Source organism: Mustela nigripes, chromosome 1 (assembly GCF_022355385.1).
Source record: "Mustela nigripes isolate SB6536 chromosome 1, MUSNIG.SB6536, whole genome shotgun sequence".
NCBI classification, from domain to species: Eukaryota; Metazoa; Chordata; class Mammalia; order Carnivora; family Mustelidae; genus Mustela; species Mustela nigripes.
This window is the reverse complement of record NC_081557.1, coordinates 42,273,924-42,292,293: the sequence shown is the minus strand read 5'-3', so window position 1 is coordinate 42,292,293 and position 18,370 is coordinate 42,273,924. Positions and strand designations below refer to the sequence as shown.

At 36.1% G+C, this 18,370-nt stretch overlaps 1 protein-coding gene across 2 annotated transcripts in view; it reads right to left on the bottom strand.

The window, feature by feature from the left end:
• STK33 (serine/threonine kinase 33) overlaps positions 1-18,370 on the bottom strand; it is a 150,351-nt gene that overhangs the window by 4,767 nt on the left and 127,214 nt on the right. For both annotated transcript variants that reach the window (XM_059389000.1, XM_059389008.1), the window contains one exon: positions 12,149-12,355. In XM_059389000.1, coding sequence (XP_059244983.1) covers positions 12,149-12,355 — 207 coding nt within the window. The remainder of the gene's footprint in view (positions 1-12,148; positions 12,356-18,370) is intronic.

The window sequence follows — 18,370 nt, the reverse complement described above, 5'->3', positions numbered from 1 at the left end:
AAAAAAAAAAAAAAAAAGCCAAGCCTCTCTTCTCCTTGAATGCAAATGGCCAAGGCACATTCCAGCTTCCAGGCTTTTCTCTAGGAATGTAAACAAATCTTAATGTTTCAGGGATTTCCTTCGGAGGTTACAGGTTATCTAAATTTTAGGTTTCTCTTTCTCCACTCTCCTACTTGAGGGGAATCCTCGGGGATCTATGCAGTCACTGATGCAATTTTACAGTTTTCTAAGTAACATGACAGAGAAATGAAAAGTGAAATTGCCAAGGCTATAAGAATTACTAAGATCTTCCAGGTCATAAAAGGCAAATAGAAGGTGAGGATCTCCCGTAAGATTGCACAAAGGGGGAGGAAGATGAGAGGGGAATTTCAATATTCAGTTCTGGGGGAAAAGAGTCCAAATGATCATTATGAGATTGTTGGCCATCATTATCAGTCTAAGAAAGGATCTACAAATCACTATAGATCGTTCTCTTTAGATGCTGGTGTAACATATTGTTGCACAGTGATCAAGAAAACCTGTCTATCAACAGAAAGCACCTTAGAAACAAAGAAAAAATCCTTCTATCCTTATATAAAATCATAAAGAATTCATATCTGAAACACTGCAATCAGCTTGAACAGAGATAAAGGAACCAGAGAAGGTTTACAGACAGGTTACTAATATGATTAATGGATGGAGGTTTCTTTACAAGAAAGCTCTTCAGTCTAGAAATACAAAGAATAGAGGACATACGTAATCACAGTAGAATGCAGAGGGGACAGAGCTCAGCTCTGTGGAGCTAGACGGTGTCTCTGAGCGCTGCAATCAGGATGGTTACACCAGGGGCTGGCGCAAGCAGCATCTCAATTGTTCTTCATCCTTGACAGACTCTTACCACTTGGGACAGTTGAAGAATATTCAGTCCTCTTAGAGGCGGGATGATGGAAAAGATGACCTTACAAGTTCCCTCCAGTTCCATCTCTTAGTAATTCAGCACCCTTGGCCTGATTTCTCCAGCTCATATTATTAATCTTGGAAAGGGGCTCCATGTGTGCAAGGGGAGATATGTAACAAGAAAATTGGGCTAAATATACGTATTTCATTATTCACTGGCATAACTTTAACCTGATGAACTCATCTGGTGATAATGGATGCAAAACCTGTAAGCTCTAGGCATATCCCTGCAAGTTAATACCAGTACATGATTACTAGAAACTGTTACCATTTCTCTGAATTTTGAGTAAAATACATGCTATTTAAGTAAAGTGGTTTATCACCATAGCAACCATTTCTAGAGTCACACATTCAAATTATAGGCCTGCACAAGGTCCAAGTGACAGAACATTCTGATACAAGTTTTCAGCTCCAGTTCTGCTCACAATGGTCACCCACTTTCTCTCACATTCCTGTGGTTTGCAGAAAGGAGAAGGAAGGAAAAGAAAAAACCAAAGGGACAAAGAGTAATAAACTTCCAAATATATAGATTTCTTTTATAAGTCTACCTACATAAATAGCTGGGCCTTGTAGGGAGTTAATGAAAATAAAATCTAACTTGCAAATTAGAGAGATATAAATTTCTCTTTTCTTTTTTAGTTAAAGTACAGTTTACATATAGTAGATTATACAAATCTCAAGTGTATAGTTTGATGAGTTTTGATAAACAGACCTATATAACCAACACCCCAATCAAGAAATAGAACAACTCCCCACAAATTTCCCGGGGGTCACATCCCACTCAACTCCCTCCCATCCTGAGGCTACCAGTGTTCTGATATTTGTCAACATAATTACTTCTCTAAAACTTTGTATAAACAAAACATACAGTGTGTACTCTTGTGTCTGACTTTCTTTGCTTAACATATTAAATTGAAATTTATATTAATATTCTAAAAAAGGAAATTTTTATTGAGATAATTATAGAGTCTCATGGTATTACCACATATGTCTTGAGATTCACCAATCAGTGAATCACCAATTGTAGTTTATTTCTTTTTACTATCAAGTAGTATTCCATTAAATGGATATACCACAATTTGTTTATCCATTCTTCTATTAATGGATATTTGGGCTCTTTCCGGTTTGGGGCTCTTTATATATAAAGCTGTTATCAATATATTCTACAAATCCTTTTTTGAACTCAAATTTGGTATTTCTGGATAAATGGTAAGTAAATGTTTAACTTTATAAGTAACTGCCCAACTATATTCCAAAGAATCTGTACCATTTTGCAATCCACAGGCAATACAGGAAAATTCCACTTGCTCTAATATTTGCTAAAATATGAACTTGTCTTTTTAAATTTTGGCCATTCTAGAAAGGATATAGTGATATATCATTGTAGCTTTTCCTATTATCATTTGCATTTTCCTGATAACTACTGATGTTGCATATTTTTTCATATGTTGAAAAATGTCTATCTGAAATGTCTGTTCAAATCTTATGCATATTTTAAAAGTGGAGTTGCCTTATTATTATTGAGTTGTAAGAACTGTCTCAATATTTTCTAAACAAGTCCTTTGTTAGGTCTATTGAAATTTTTTTCTCCCCTGTCTGTGGCTTGCCTATTCTGTTTCTTAAAATGCCTTAGATAAGAAAATGCATGTACTTTGAAGAACTTTTTAGCATGTTGCCTGGTGTTCTAAGAAATCTTCGACTACTCACTGGTTGGAAGATATTCTCCTAAGTTTTCTCCTATGAGCATTACAGTTTAGCTTTTAGATTTAGGTCTACTACCATTTCAAACTAATTTTTGTATACAGTGTAAGCTCGGAGGATCAAAGTTCCTTTTTCTGCATATAGATATCTTATTAGTTCAGCACTATTAATTAGGGAAAAAACCCTATCTTTCTCCCTTTTGAATGGCTTTGAAATCTCTGTCAAAAATCAACTGACTGGGGAGCCTGGGTGGCTCAGTGGGTTAAAGCCTCTGCCTTCTGCTCAGGTCATGATCCCAGAGTCCTGGGATCGAGCCCCACATCGGGCTCTCTGCTCAGCAGGGATCCTGCTTCTCCCCTCTCACTCTGCCTACTTGTGATGTCTCTCTGTCAAATAAATAAATAAAATCTTAAAAAAAAAATCAACTGACTGCCCAAGTGGGGGCCAATTCTAGATTGTATTTTGTTTCCTCAATACAATACCACGTTGTATTAATTACCGTAGCTATATTGTAAGTGCTGAAATCACACCATGTAAGTTCTCCAACTTTGTTCTCTTGAGTGATTTTTGGGTATTCTAGATCTTATGTATTTCCAAACAAATTTTAGAAGCATCTTGTCAATTTCTAACAGAAAAGCAAAGCTCTCGATCTCAATTGGGATTGCTTTAAAGTTATAAGTCAGTTTGGGGAGAACTGACCTCTTAGCAGTATCAAAGCTTCCAGTCCATAAATATGGTATTTCTTTCAAAATATTTCAGTCTTCTTCAATTTCAATGTGTTGTCAGATTTGACATAAACATTTTACATATATTTTGTAAGAGTTAAGACTAAGAATTTTACATTTTGTGATGTTTTATTTTTTTTTAACGATTTTACTTATTTATTTAACAGAGAGAGATCACACAAGTAGGCAGAGAGGCAGGCAGAGAGAGAGGGGGAAGCAAGCTCTTGCTGAACAGAGAGCCCGATGCGGGGCTCGATCTCAGGACCCTGAGATCATGACCTGAGCCAAAGGCAGAGGCCTAACCTGCTGAGCCACCCAGGTGCCCCACATTTTGTGTGTCTTAAATGGTATTTTAACATTCTGTTTTCTAATTATTCATTGCTAGTATATGAAAATATATTTTATTTTTGTATATAGATCTTACGCACTGAAAACTGTTTAGTTCACATTTTGTAGATTCCAGGGGATTTTTTTTGTGCACAGTCATGTCATCTGCAAATAGAGATAGCTTTATTCTTCTTTTCCAGCTATATAATTTTCTTTTGTGAGTCTTATTGCCTAGGCTAAGATCTCTAGTACAATATTAAAGAGAAATACAAAGGGGCATCTTTGCCTTTCACCTACCTTCAGTAGGAAAGTGTTCAATATGTCACCATTAGGAATGAAAATAGTTTTGGGGTGTCTGTGTGGTTCAGTTGATTGAGTATCTGAATCTTGATGTTGGCTCAGGTCATGATATCATGGGTCATGAGACTGAGCCCCACATCAGTCTCCTCACTCAGCAGGGAGTCTGCTTGAAAATTCTCTCTGTCCCCACCCCCACTTTCTCTTTCCCTCTCTCTCCCTCAGATAAATGAATAAATCTTTAAAAAAGAAGAATGATATTAGCTTTAGAGATTTTTAAAATAAAAAAATCCCTTAATATTTAAAAGAAGTTACCATATGTTCCTAGTTTACTACTCATGTTTGAGTGTTGAATTTCATCAAATTTTTTTTTCCATATGGTTTTTCTCCTTTACTTATTAATGGGGTGAATTATATTGGTTGATTTTTGTATGTTAATCCAAATAGACATCCCTGGAATATGTGTATACCTGTATACTTGATCAAGAATGTGCTGTCTCTTTTTGTATATTTCTGGATTCAGTTTGCTAATACTGAGTTTGGGATTTTTATATCTATTTATGAGAGATATCTATAAATCTATATCTATTTGACAAAATCTATATCTATTTTTATATCTATTTATGAGAGATATTGGCTAACAATTTTCTTTTCTTATAATATCCCTGTCATATTTTGGTGTTAAAGTTATACTTCCTTTATAGATGAGTTGGGAAATAGTCTCAGGAGTTTGTGTAACAAGCTTTTTCATCTGCAAATACTTAAAGGAATTAGCCAGTGAAGAAATTTGAGACTGAAATTTTCTTTACTGGAAGTTTTTAAATTAGAGATTCAATTTTTGAAGTAAATATAAAATTATTCAGATTTTGTATTTTTATATATCTGCTTTGATGTTTTTTTAAATAAATCTGACCATTTTGTATAAATATTCTAATTTATTGGGACTAAATCATTTACAATATCCTCTTGTGTGAAGGGTGCTTTAACTTGCTATTCTCTTCTTAGCTTTTTGAGATGAAAGCTTAGATTCATTATTATTGCTATTATTTCAAGAAGTCAATATTATTTTACATTTATTCACATATTTACCCTTGCTGTTGCCCTTCATACCTTCCCGTAGTCAGGATTTCCATTTGGGATCACTTTTTTTTTTAACCTGGAGAATTTTCTTTTAGTATTTCTTATAATTAAGACATGCTGGTAACATAGTCTCTCATCTTTTACATACTTGAAAATATTTTTTATTCTATCTTTATTTTTGAAGAAAATTATCACGAGATATAGAATTCCAAGTTGGCAGGATTTTTTAGTTTTGTTTCATTTTCTACTTAGCACTTTAACAATGTAACTCCATTGTCTTCTGGCTTCCATTATTTCTGTTATATATCAAATGTTGCTTCTTCAATGGCAATGTGTTCCTCAGCACCACTCTCCAAACCTTGGACACTTACAATCTTCTCTCTCTAGTTTAAAGAATTAGAGGACTGAATTCAGAGCAACCACAGACACGAGAAAGTAATGAGGGAATCCCTTAAAGGAGATAGCCAGAGAAGGTGCACCCTAAATTCTGCCCAGCGAAAGAGAAATGAACTGACCTAAGATTTGAACTGCTGACTAAGAGACAATTTGCAATTTGTACCCAACCAGCTACTTCCCTGACAAAACAGAAACATCAATGCTCTTTGGAGGAACACAGTCAAATCCAGAGTCAGCACAACATAACATTTCCAGTGTCTGAGATACAATCCCAAACTACTCAACAGAAATAATAATTAATAGAGACAGATCCTGAGGTGACCCAAATGTTGGAATTAGCAAACAATTAGCAAACAATTAGCAGTCATCATAACTATTACCAGTAATATAAAGGAAAATATTCTTTTAGGAATACAAGAAATCTCTGAAGAGAACTAGAAATAATAAAACAGGATCAAATGGAAATTTTAGAATACCTAAAATTAAATATTCACCAGGTAGATTTAACAGAGAAATGGAGACTGAATCAAACTGAAGAGAAATGATACCAGATGGAAAACTGGATTTCAGAAAAGAAAAAAGAACATCAGAAATGGTAAATACCTTGGTATACATAACAGACAAAATGTCCTCTTAATTTCTTGGAAATATATATGGCTATTTAAAGCAAAAATTAAAACATTGTTTTGTGGGGTTTGTAATTATATAGCTATAATACATAATACATGTGACAGTTATAGCCTAAATGCAGGATAAGAGATGAATAGACCCAAATTAATATCGGTGGAATAAAAGCAATATTTGTTATAACCCAACCCAATGGGTTGGTTCTCCATAGGGAAAAGATACATAGCATAGCCTAACAGCTATAGTCCCTAAGGGGAGCTGAGCAAAAGCCAGGCTTGGGAGAGGAGGAAAATGATTTGAAAGGATTCACTAATACTTCCCTTCAGCTGTGGAAGCCTGGCTAAGCTTGTGGTGCAAACTAAGCCTACACAGAAGGTTCTAGTGGGAATAGTAGGGACAAAATCCTATGAATCCAAACTAGCAAATGGCATTATAAAAAGCATGGGTCAAAAATAACATGTCAGGATTCATGTTAATCCAATTATTTGTACCTGTATTAGTCATCTATTGCTGCAGTTACCTTACAGTGCTTGGGAGGTCTCCCAAGTCACCCCCAGGTTCATGATTCACTAGGAGGATTCAAAGGACTCAGCACATAATTGTACTCACTGCTACAATTTATTACAGACTGGCAGTTAGCAAAGGTAAAAGGCACTTAAGGTGAAGTCCAGCAGAAACCAGGCTCAAGCTTCCAAGGGTCCTTTCTCAAGAGTCACATGGAATGTACTTAATTACCCCAGCAATGAGCTATGACCACACATGTCAAATGTTGCCAACCACAGAAGGTCTTAAGAGATGGAACCCTGGGTTTTTATTGGGAGCTGGTCTTGTTGGCAGTCTCTGCCCAGCACCTACCAAAATCCTGAACCCCCAGAAGAAAAGCAGGTTGCAGCATAAACCGTATTGTCTGCGCAGTTTTGGAAGAATGGGCCATTCTTAATCAGAAAATGATAGCAACCAAATTCAAGTTCTCAGAAGCCACTCAAGGGCCAACCTTGTAAGCAGGCCTTTCCAAGGTGACCAGCTTAGGTCTGCTATGTTAATTCCTTTCTGTACAACTACATAACAAATGACTATAAAAGGCTCAGTAGCTGTAGGGGTTGGCTAGACCAGAGTTCAGTTCAAATCTTCATAATTTCAGGAACTGTGGCTCCCCACAGGCATATTCTTCTCAAAGCAGGTAGCAGAAATACAAGAGAGCAAACTAAATCACATGAATGCTACTCATATCTTACCTTTTAACATTCTATCAGCCAAAGTAAGTCATCTAGTTAAAACCAACATTAGTGGGATCAGAAAATGCCCTTTGTTTACTCTAGTAGAGAGAACTGCGATGTCACATGGCAAAGGTTGTGAATGTACAATCACTTACAGAGAGGGGTTAAATAATTGGGAAAAATTATCTTATCTATCACAGTATGCTAGGGACCTCAAAAAAGTCAGAGGGCAAATGAGGTTGAAAGCATTACCTCATCACCTTTGAAAATGATATTTCTTGGTTTGTTCATACCCAAAAGGAGATATACCCAAAGGAGTCTTGAATCTGGCAGGGGAAAAAACGTGCAATTTTTGTAATATTCTATGCAAGTTTGTTAGTAATATAATAATAGAAGCAATAAAGGCTAACATTACAAAGTGCTTACCATGTCAAGAGTGTCACATGCATTATTTCACTTAATCCCTGGTTGATACCATAATTATTCCCATTTTACAGATGAGGAACAGGAGGCCAAGAGGTTTGTACAAGGTCATAAAGTTTATAAGCAGTGAAGCCAGGATTTGAATACATGCAGCCTGGATCTGGAGCGTGTGCTTTTAACCATTATATTTTAAGTGCATGCCAGATTGCAAGGTTTCAATATTGGACTACAAAAGTATGCCAAAGTTGTGGAAGCACCACCAAATTTACACATGATTCACATGGGCTCAGAAAGCTAAGGTTTAATTTGTCAGGAGAAGAAAATTTTTATCCTACTCAACGAAAATACCAAGAAAACCTAACTCTTTCTCATAGAAATGTATCAACATACCACAGTTCAACTGTTTAATTTCAATGTTATTTAAATTCAAACGTTTCTTGTCTTTGAAGAACTGCTACATGAATACATTTCATTGATCAAAATAACTTTTCAAAGTTTCTAAGCAACCTTGAATTTCTACTTTCTATATGAAAGTATGTGCTTCATGTACCATTTCCTGTGACACTGTAAAGGCCATGTTTTCAGTGGAGAAAAATGATCACAAAAGGAAACGATCAGAAAATTTTCCATTTTCACTAAATAAGTACATTCAAGACTGTATTTGATAAATAATTTAACAATGATAAAGTATCTCCTTTATCAAGCAAGAATTCCATAATGTAAATATACATCTGGAATTTTTAGTCCTTCTCTCCATGGTTATGTGGAAGTGCATTTTAATTACCAGACATTTATTTCTCAGTTGTTTTCTGAGCTTAATAAATAATGAAGGTATTGTACTACTTATAAGAAATAACTAAGGACATAATGTTAAAAGGCATGTTCTTGAAATAAGCAATGGTCTGCCAAGCATCTCATTTGAAGATAAGTAAATGCTGTTTTAGGAGTTGAAGTCTTGGGTCTACTTGATAGAACAGATTAAGAACCCACTGTGGGGAATTTAGAGGGTTACTAAGGAAATAAAACACTACTTAGATGTACTCAGCCTATAAGACACAAGATATACACAAGAGAACATTTCTATCCTTAAAGATTCTATCCTTAAAGAACACACCTAAATTAGGCTAAAATTTCATAATAAAAAGAAAAAATAAAAAAGCACATAGCCAAATGCCAACTATTGGAAGACAAGTCTGGAAGAGTGTAGTGTGATATCTTAGTCCAAGCATGAACAATGAGGAGAGGTAGACTCTATTTTTCCATCATGACCACAGCATTTGGAATTAAGAAAAGGTGTGACAGAGGAAAATGTGCAGTTCAAGTGTTTGATTTATAACAAATCCTCACTTTCTCTGCTAGTCTTCCAAGAGCTCTGCCACTTAGCTAAAAAGCATGATTATCCTGGCTTTAAAAAAAAAAAAAAATCAGAGCTCTAAATGGGTTTATGAGATTCTTCAGAAGAGAGAACAATGATACAATGGAAAACAGGAATTGCTGGTAGATTTCCACTTAAGGCCAAATTTAAAAAATTTTAATGGAAAAAGAATTTCCTTAATTTAGTAGGTATAAATAATTTATATTATCACATTAAATCATTCATATAATTTAATTTTTACAAACAAAATTTTCCTCATGGGAAATATTTTAATATTCAAAGAATAATTTTAATAAAATTTAAATTTCACTCTTAAGAATATTCATTACAATATGAATCCTGCGTGGACTCAAGGGTAAATGGCAAGCTCTATTTTCATTTATCACTTAAGAACTTTATACTCCATATTTACTATTGTTAATGAAGATTTGAAAGAAAAGAAGTAATTTCTTAGCACAAGCTCAGCTTCAATATAATTAACAAAGTAACATACTTATAAAAACCCGTGAAAGAACTTAATATGTTAAATATATAAGAAGTCTTTCTTTTAAGGGGTAACACTTTTTAGAAAAACTACCACACAAGGTAATGTATTTCTTCCAAGACATCACAGCCAAAGCCCAAGTGTGGGAAAGTTCCTTAGAGGACATCCAGGACAAACTCCTACCCATCTTGCAGGAATTCCTGCTATAGCAGTTATGACAAGTAGCTTTCTAGAGTCTGCATGGACACTTGCACGAACTAGTAGATGGGGTTCACTATCCATGGTCCAGCCCATTTTATTGCAAGTGAGCTCTGACTGTAGAAAAATTCTTCCTGCTGGTGAGTAGAAATCAATGTTCTTAAAATTTCAACCTACCTGGTATAAAATTTATACCACTGGTTATAGTTCTAGCACCCATAAGCACCTCAAATTCCAATGCTTCTGTTCCTTAGTTGGAAGTAGTAGCTGAGAATAGCATAGCAATTCACATCACTCTGTGACTTGCAAGCACTGGGAAGGGAGGGGAGGTGTGTGACAGAGCCATGGAGAAGGTGATGGAAGACAACCAACCAAATATTTGGTTCACAAAGGTATTTTATGTCAGATTCAGTAACAAACAGATAAAATCCAAGACAATATGGTCGTATGTGGTGTATGTGTAAGTATTTGTGTTTGTCTATACATATGTATATGTAAATGCACATGTGTATATATGTATAATACACACATCTGAGTGTGAGTATATGTACACTTGACCCTTGAACAACAGGGGTTTGAACTGTGTGGGTCCAGTCATACATGGATCTTTTTGGCTAAGCACAGCACAGTACTATAAATGTCTTTTCCTTACGGTTTTCTTAATAACATTTTCTTTTTTCTATTTTCTTTTTTCTTTGTTGTAGGAATACTGTACATAACACACATACAAAATATGTGTTAATCAGCTACTAATGTTACTGGAAAGGTTTCAGTCAACGGTAGGCTATTAGTAGTTAAGTTTGGGGGGGTGTCAAAAGTTATATGAAAATTTTCAACTGTATGGGGGTCAGTGCCCCAACCGCACCATGTTATTCAAGCATCAACTGCATATATGTATACGGTGCATGTGCATATGTGTAAGAAGGTGTGTGTGTGTGCGCGTGAGTGTGCGCATCTGAATATATATGCATAAAATGCCAAGTCTGCTAATAGAAAAATCTTCAAACAGTATTTAATAAGGAATGCGAACATGAGTTTTTAGGGTATTATTTTCAACAATATAAAATACACACGGCTGCCAAGCATTTCAGTAGTTGTTAACAGACCAGAGAAGATGAAGGGAATGCAACATACTCATGTTTATACTATGGTAAAGATATGATTATTTCAAAATATCAGAGTCATTAAATGTTAAACTTATTATCTAGACATTTGCGATTGAGTAGATGAAGAAGTTCTCAACCGGTGAGTAGAAACCAACCAGTAGATCACTCTACCAAGTCTCTTTCTGCAGGTTTCTGATGGCCTTGTTAGCATGGGAGGGACAGGCCAGCGATGCACCCTCCTGGGAGCAGCTCAGAACCAGCCTTCTGAGGCCTGAGCGGAACTCTGCCCACGCTACACCTCAGAATGCCAGAAAGTAACAGCTCCTCACGGGGTCGGGGCTGCCGTGAGGTAAAGATAGTCCCCACCAGAGGGACACTCAATTATTAAAAAAGAACTCAAATACATTCACTAGATTTCAAGATAAGAAAGAGAACAAGGTCACAGAAGCGTTTGCCATAAACACAGAAACAAAAGAAAAAAGGATTTGGGTAAATTGTTGGCATATCTAGTTAGTAGAATACTATCTGGAATTAATAAAAATATTACTAATACTTTATACATAAATATTTATATACATGTTTATATACATAAAATATTTTATACATAAAAATAAATTTATAAAGTATTACTAAATTTTATTCACCAGAAAGAATAAAGCTCTATTTGGATCTAATAAGGCAAAATGATAAACTCATGTGAACAGTTTTAGTTGTCATAAAATTGGAAACAAATAACTGCATAATGTAATAAATCTTTTTCTAGGTAATACATAAATCCATTCCAAATTGTAGAGCCTGGTAAAGCACAAATATTATTAATTTTGACCCATGGGCCAAATATCACACACCATCTGTTTTTGTAAATAAAGTTTTATTGGCACGTGGCCATGCTCATTCATTTGCTGTCTATGCCTATTTTCATCCTATGACATCCGAGTTGAGAAGTTGTGACACAGGGCTGAAAGAAGTTTAGCCACAAGGCTAAAATATCTCCTCTGTTCCTTTATGGAAAAAGTCTGCAGACCCCTGCCCTATATAATCACAGACCTTAAAATAAACACATGGGCTACTGTGCTAAATCATGATAGTCTGAAGGGAAGAGAGAACTTTGCTTTGTTCTGTAAGTCCTTCCTCACAAACTAACAACAACAACAAAAGACAGCATTGCAAAAACTGCTCCAGTGTTGTGAGAGTATTTTAAAGTTTGGAGAAATGGAACAATTCTTCTTCCTACTTGTTTTCTTGGTTCCTCCTACCTGTTTCTCCTCCTCTTCATCTGAGGTGCTACTGATATCCTGGGCGTTTCCTCTGGGGCTGCGGCGTTGGTAACCTTTCAGCTTTTCTTGAACGGACCAGTTGTCCTTTTGATCTGTCGTGTCTTCCTCATCACTTTCTGGGTTATTTTTCCACTCCTTCATCATTTCTAACACATTGGTTGGTCTTGCTGAAGAAAGCGTATTGCCCTAACATTAACAATGAATTTTTGGCATTAGAAACAGTTTAGAAAACTGAAAAAATTTTTACATCTTCTAGTAATACATTATACAAACTATAATGCTGAATAAATAGTGAAACTTCTGCTGCCCTTTGGAGCATTCCCTTGCTGACACAGCTCATGCCTCTTGATTGAGATCACATGCAACAAGTTAGGGTTGGGGGAAATATTCAGGTTTGAAGGAACAATGTAACATGCTCGTGCAAAGGACACTAGACATGGAAATTCCCTGGAATCCAATTCTTAGAAAACCAACAGGGAAGCAGAAAGAATGAAAAATGTTGCCCCCCGTCTAGTGGGCCCAACACTAAGGGCAAACTTAAAGAATATCAAAATCTCCAGGTAGGAAAGCTAAACTCATTAAGTACTTAAACACTGTGTCCAAGAACATAGGTGTTTGATTTGAAAGCTTTTTAGTGGACTGGAAGATTTAAATATAAAGTGGTCATGATTATAACTAATTCAGCACACCGCTTTAATCTTCATTGTGACCACACCATACCAAAATTGACTGTTTTATATTAATAGTATTTTTCTCAAATATAATATTCCACTTAATGCCAAGATATACATGAACACAGTCTCAAATGGCTCCTGCTAGAGTTGGTAGGCTTTAAATATTTCTGCTCCTCACTCAGAATACTATAGTAGAGAAAATTTAGACACGTTTGGATCGCATTTAGATTAAAATGGGAAGTTCAGGTGTGGGCTGTGGGCACAGCTATTAAGTGTTATGTTAATCTGGTATGTGGGTGGATTGAAGCATTAAGCATCAGTGACCCAGAACACTATGAAACAGAGCACTTTAAGGGCAGACATGTGAGTACACAATCGAGGGTCTGTAGACTTTAATATATTTGTGGTTAAAGACATAGACATGCACTAAGTATAGAATGGTAATAACTGAGAATCATTATGCAATTAATTCCTCATGGTTTTTCTATTTCATCTTGTTATAAGAAATTCTATATTACCACTTTCATAGCATCCGACTTTTGGTTACATTCAACCCATAGCATCCTTGACCCGTTCACTCCCAGAACACCCTCACTATGCCTTCTGCTAGCCCATAGCCTACATTTCCTCCAAGGCTCAATTTGAGAGTCAACTCTGTCAAGCATCCCGGAACTTTAAAAAATGTTGTCAACTTAAACTCAGAGGAAGTATAGATGGAGTCTCAGACCATTAAAGAGTTGGAATTGTCTAGAATGGTAGAGTCTTTGATCTTCCTTCTGAGAGTTCTAACCTCTAGGGCTCTGCCAATAGTCCTGCTTGATCCCTAGGATCCATCTGGACTCTATTACAACTTTCTGGTTTCATCCTGACCTTTGACCCTAATTTTCATGTACTCACAATATCTAGGCTCCTGGAATGCAAGTACACAAAACTCTGCCTCCACTTGATTCTTTCACTAGCAGACAGACAATCTGATATTGTCTATGCCTTTATTTTCAGTCCTCCGTTGCCTTTCCCCGATAAACCTTCTATAAGGTAACTCTTTGGATACCGTACTAGTCACTAATGATACTCACCTCACATTCCTTTCTGCTAGGCATGTTGTAGAATTCTGCTTCTCCATGTCTTTTAGGATATGACTACGTGACTTGTTTTGGCCAGTGAAATGTTATTGGAAATAGTATATATAATTTGGGGTGGAAACCGTAGGAGACAACATGCAATTTATCATGTTCCCTATTCCTACCTTAGTAACTATAGGAACATAGAGATGGAGCTTCCCTCAGCCTGGGTCCCTGAGTGAAGACAAAGTAAAATAAAGCCTCCTCCCCTCATCCTAGCTAACCTGCAAAGGGAGGCATCAAGACCACTGAGATTTGGGGGTCATTTGTTACCATAGCATAATTTAGCTCATCCTGGCATAAATAGCAAATTAAACATTCTATTCGGTAAGTCACTTCCAAAAAGCCCATAAAAAGAATGAACCCACTGTACAACCCACGTACCCAACAAAATTATAACTACTACAGAAATGCTATCCCATTAGTACCCTGTGATAGCCCATTTGTTTAGGTGGTCCTTGCTTTGCACAGTCCTGATATGCATGAATTTCAACCATCATGTATTAGTTAAATAATCTCAGTCCCCCAACAACACAGTGCGAATTTCAGTCACTGCAGTATACTAACAATAATTATATAAAGTTCAAACTTCACTGCCAGCTCTTCAAGCCACAGTCACCATATAAATTACAGATGTGCAATGTGATCAGTGACGAATCATGTCACTTCTTTCACAGTCAGTTGGTGACAGGCCACCTGGCATCTGCTACTCACTTCACACACAGGCAGCAAAGTATGCAGTTGTGTTGCCTCCTTGCCTCCCCAGAATCTGTCAGCTAACATGAAAGTGCAGCAAATAAATGAAAGTGGTCGTGCTGGAAGTGAAATCTGAATCAAAGGTCAAGGGAGTAACAGAAGAAGTAGCTGACCTTGGAAACTCTGCTGCTGCCTCTGTTTGAGAACCTAGATATGCAACCAAAGGAAGTTGTTGCAGGCAAACTCATGAACATAAATGAGAGGAAGAGTGGTGTGCAGAAAGGAGAGAGGCACCCTGGAGAAAGTGATGCCCTCAAAGAAGGTGATATTTTAAAAATTTTCAGAGATAATTCATGACATTGAAAGCACAAAGGATAAAATGTTGGAAGGTAGCCAAACTTGGAGAATAGTATTAGAACTCACTAAAGTTTAAAAAAAGATGCTCCTCTCTGTATAAGTTATAGGACAAGGAGAAGAAGGTAAGCACTGTTTAAACTAATTTTGTTAAGTTTTTATTAAAAAAAAAGACACTTTAGTTCTTAATATTTCTAATGTTTAAAATTACAATGCACTAAGAAAAATCAGTTTTTCTTTTCTTTCATTTTCTAAGTATTATAACCAACAGTTAGTTTTTTCTATTTAACAAAAAATTTTAAAGGGATGGAACAATTGTAATTTCCCCCAATGATTATTAAGATCCTGTTGCTGTTTCAAACAGCATTGTTATTTTTATGGTCCTGTGCTACTATACAAAGGCAAGGATTCCCCATATTATCTTGAATCTGCATCTCTAGCAATCTTTTAAATGCTCGTAATACACATAAGAGCTTGATCCTCTATATGCCCATAGTTAGAGTGCCTTTGTACTCAAAGAAATGACCCTATTTCTCACTCCAAAGAGACAGTAAAGAAGAGAAAGCATTCAGAATAGGACATTATGCCCCCAGAAACACCCAACTACTTGGAAATCTTTAACTCTTTCTGTCCTACATTCATGTGGGATATCAAACAGCACAAATGGTGACCTCAATTCCAGACTTTCCCTGGCATCTAAAGTCTAGTCAATAATTACTAGACTACCCACTTCTTGCTTGCTAGCAGCTGGAGGAGGAATTGTATCGAACACTTGGACTGACCAATGAATAAGTAGGCCAGGGCTATGTGTCATGATCCTTCTAGGTTCAACAGAAATTCCAAACAAAAATGGGCATAATTCTTAGGGCAGACACTGTAAAGTGTATGTCATTTCACTATCAGGACACTAACCTATGAATTCCCTTTATTGGCTGTAATAAGGGGTCAGATACTGAACTCATCAACTGTGAAGAAGTAAATGGCAAGATGGCAACAGTAACAGGTCAATAATCTGAGGCTTTCAGAAGTAGAACACCAACCTTCTGGTTACTAAATTTCTACTTGGTTAACTAACAGAGATTTGAGACTGTTTTATTTTGAAAAATGGAAAAATGAACACTCATGGAGAAGCACTGGCAAAAAACGAAGATTTGACTTAATACCTTAGTATTAGGTGGAGACCAAAATTGGAGACCTAAACATATGTCCCTATCTAACATACTTTGCCTGTCAAGGACTGTGACTATCATAATTTTATAAACAATAAGTATTTAACGAGTATGAATGAATTATATTTATGAGCTGATGTGAGTAGTATGAAACATAAAGTTGGCAAAGCTAGGGACGCTGGGTGGTTCAGCTGGTTAAGTGTCTGTCAGGTCATGATCCCGGAGTCCTGGAAATGAGTCCCCTCTGGGCTCCCTGCTCAGTGGAGAGACTGCTTCTCCCCCACCCTCTGCCTTTCCCCACGGCTTGTGCTCTCTCTCTCTTGCTCTCTCTCTTTTGTCAAATAAATAAATAAAATTGGGTTTTTTTTAAATGACAAAGCTAAAAGGAATCATCCTAGGTCTTTAGCTTCCGGCCATCATTTCTACTTTTTGTAAATAGCCAGAACTCTATTTTATAACGTTCCTAAGAATAAGCTTGTGGGTTTTTTGTTTGTTTGTTTTCTTGTTTTTTGTTTTTTTCTTACTTGAATAGAGCTGACACCTGGACATTCTAGATCTTTAGCTTCTGGCCATCATTTCTACTTTTTGTAAATAGCCAGAACTCTTTATTTTATAATGTTCCAAAGAACAAGTTCGTGGTTTTTTTAACTTGGGTATAGTTGATACCTAGGAATAAAATTTTTTCAATAGGAAAATGGAATATCACCTTGTAAAATAAATAAATAAATAAATGTATGTCAAACTTCACAAAATTAACAAAACCCAAATCAAAACAATGAGATGCCAATCTTCACTTAACAGATGGACATTTATTTAAATTTGGTAATACTCTGTGTTGGTGAGGGTGTGGGCAAGCAGGTTTTCTCATTTGCTTGCTTTCTGTGGGAAGGTAAATTAGCAATAACCTATCAAAATATATAATACACACCCTCTCTGACCAGTAAGTCCACTGTTAGGAATTTGTCTGATAACACAGCATGAAAATGTATATTTATAAGAACATTGGTTGCACTACTGTAATAGAAACAATCTGAAACGATTTAAATGTTCCATATTCATAGAGGAGTACTTAGAAAATAATAGTATATCCATAATTTGGGATCCAATGCTGCTTTTTTTTTTTTTAAAGATTTTATTTATTTGACAGACAGAGATCACAAGTAGACAGAGAGGCAGGCAGCGAGCGAGAGAGAGGGAAGCAGGCTCCCTGCTGAGCAGAGAGCCAGATATGGGACTTGATCCCAGGACCCTGGGACCATGACCTGAGCCGAAGGCAGCGGCTTAACCCACTGAGCCACCCAGGTGCCCCAATGCTGCTTTTTAAAAAATAAAAAAACCTTTCCAAGATATATTAGGTAGAAAAGAATAGCTTGCATAACATGAACCCTATTGTGTAAGGTATATACATCAAAATGCGTAGAATTTTTTTTTGAAAGAATGTGTAGAAACTTAACAAAGGCTATCTTTAGTAAGAGGGAATGAGGGAATGGAGGAAGAAAAGTTATTCTTCCTTTTTTGTTTACCATTAAAATCACTTACCACGCGTAATCTCAGCTATTACCTTTATATGACTAGTAATTAATGTACCTTACAGTAGGAAAAGAAACAATGTAAGTTGCAGATACCCACATGAACTAAAAGCACCCAGTAAAACCACCAAACTGATCCTAAGGGGCCTCAGTGAGTGCTAGGCAGCAGCATATCAAGATAATAATGATCACTGAAGTAAGCCACTGCATGCCACTTCAAAATTTTTCCTAAAAGTCATTTCAGTGATTTTCTTTGAGAAGTGTAGCAACTACACGAGTATACAAGGTTAGTGTTGATATTCCTATTATTCAGGGGGAAGCAGCCTGAGAAGTGTAGTCACTTACCTCGTTCCAGAAGTGTATTTCTAACTGCTTGCCAAGAATTTCTAGCTAGAGGTGTTGTGGAGCCTTCAGTACTATATTGTATATTCAAAAGTTGCTAAGACAGATCTTAAAAGTTCCCAACAAAAGAAAAAAATTATAACCATGTAAGATGATAGATGTTTTAACTAAACCAATTGTGGTAATCATTTCACAACACATACATATGTCAAACCATTATGTTGTACACCTGAAATTTATGCAGTGTTATACATCACTTATATCTCAATAAAGCTGGAAAAATAAAAACAAACTCAATATATCCCAAATGAACATT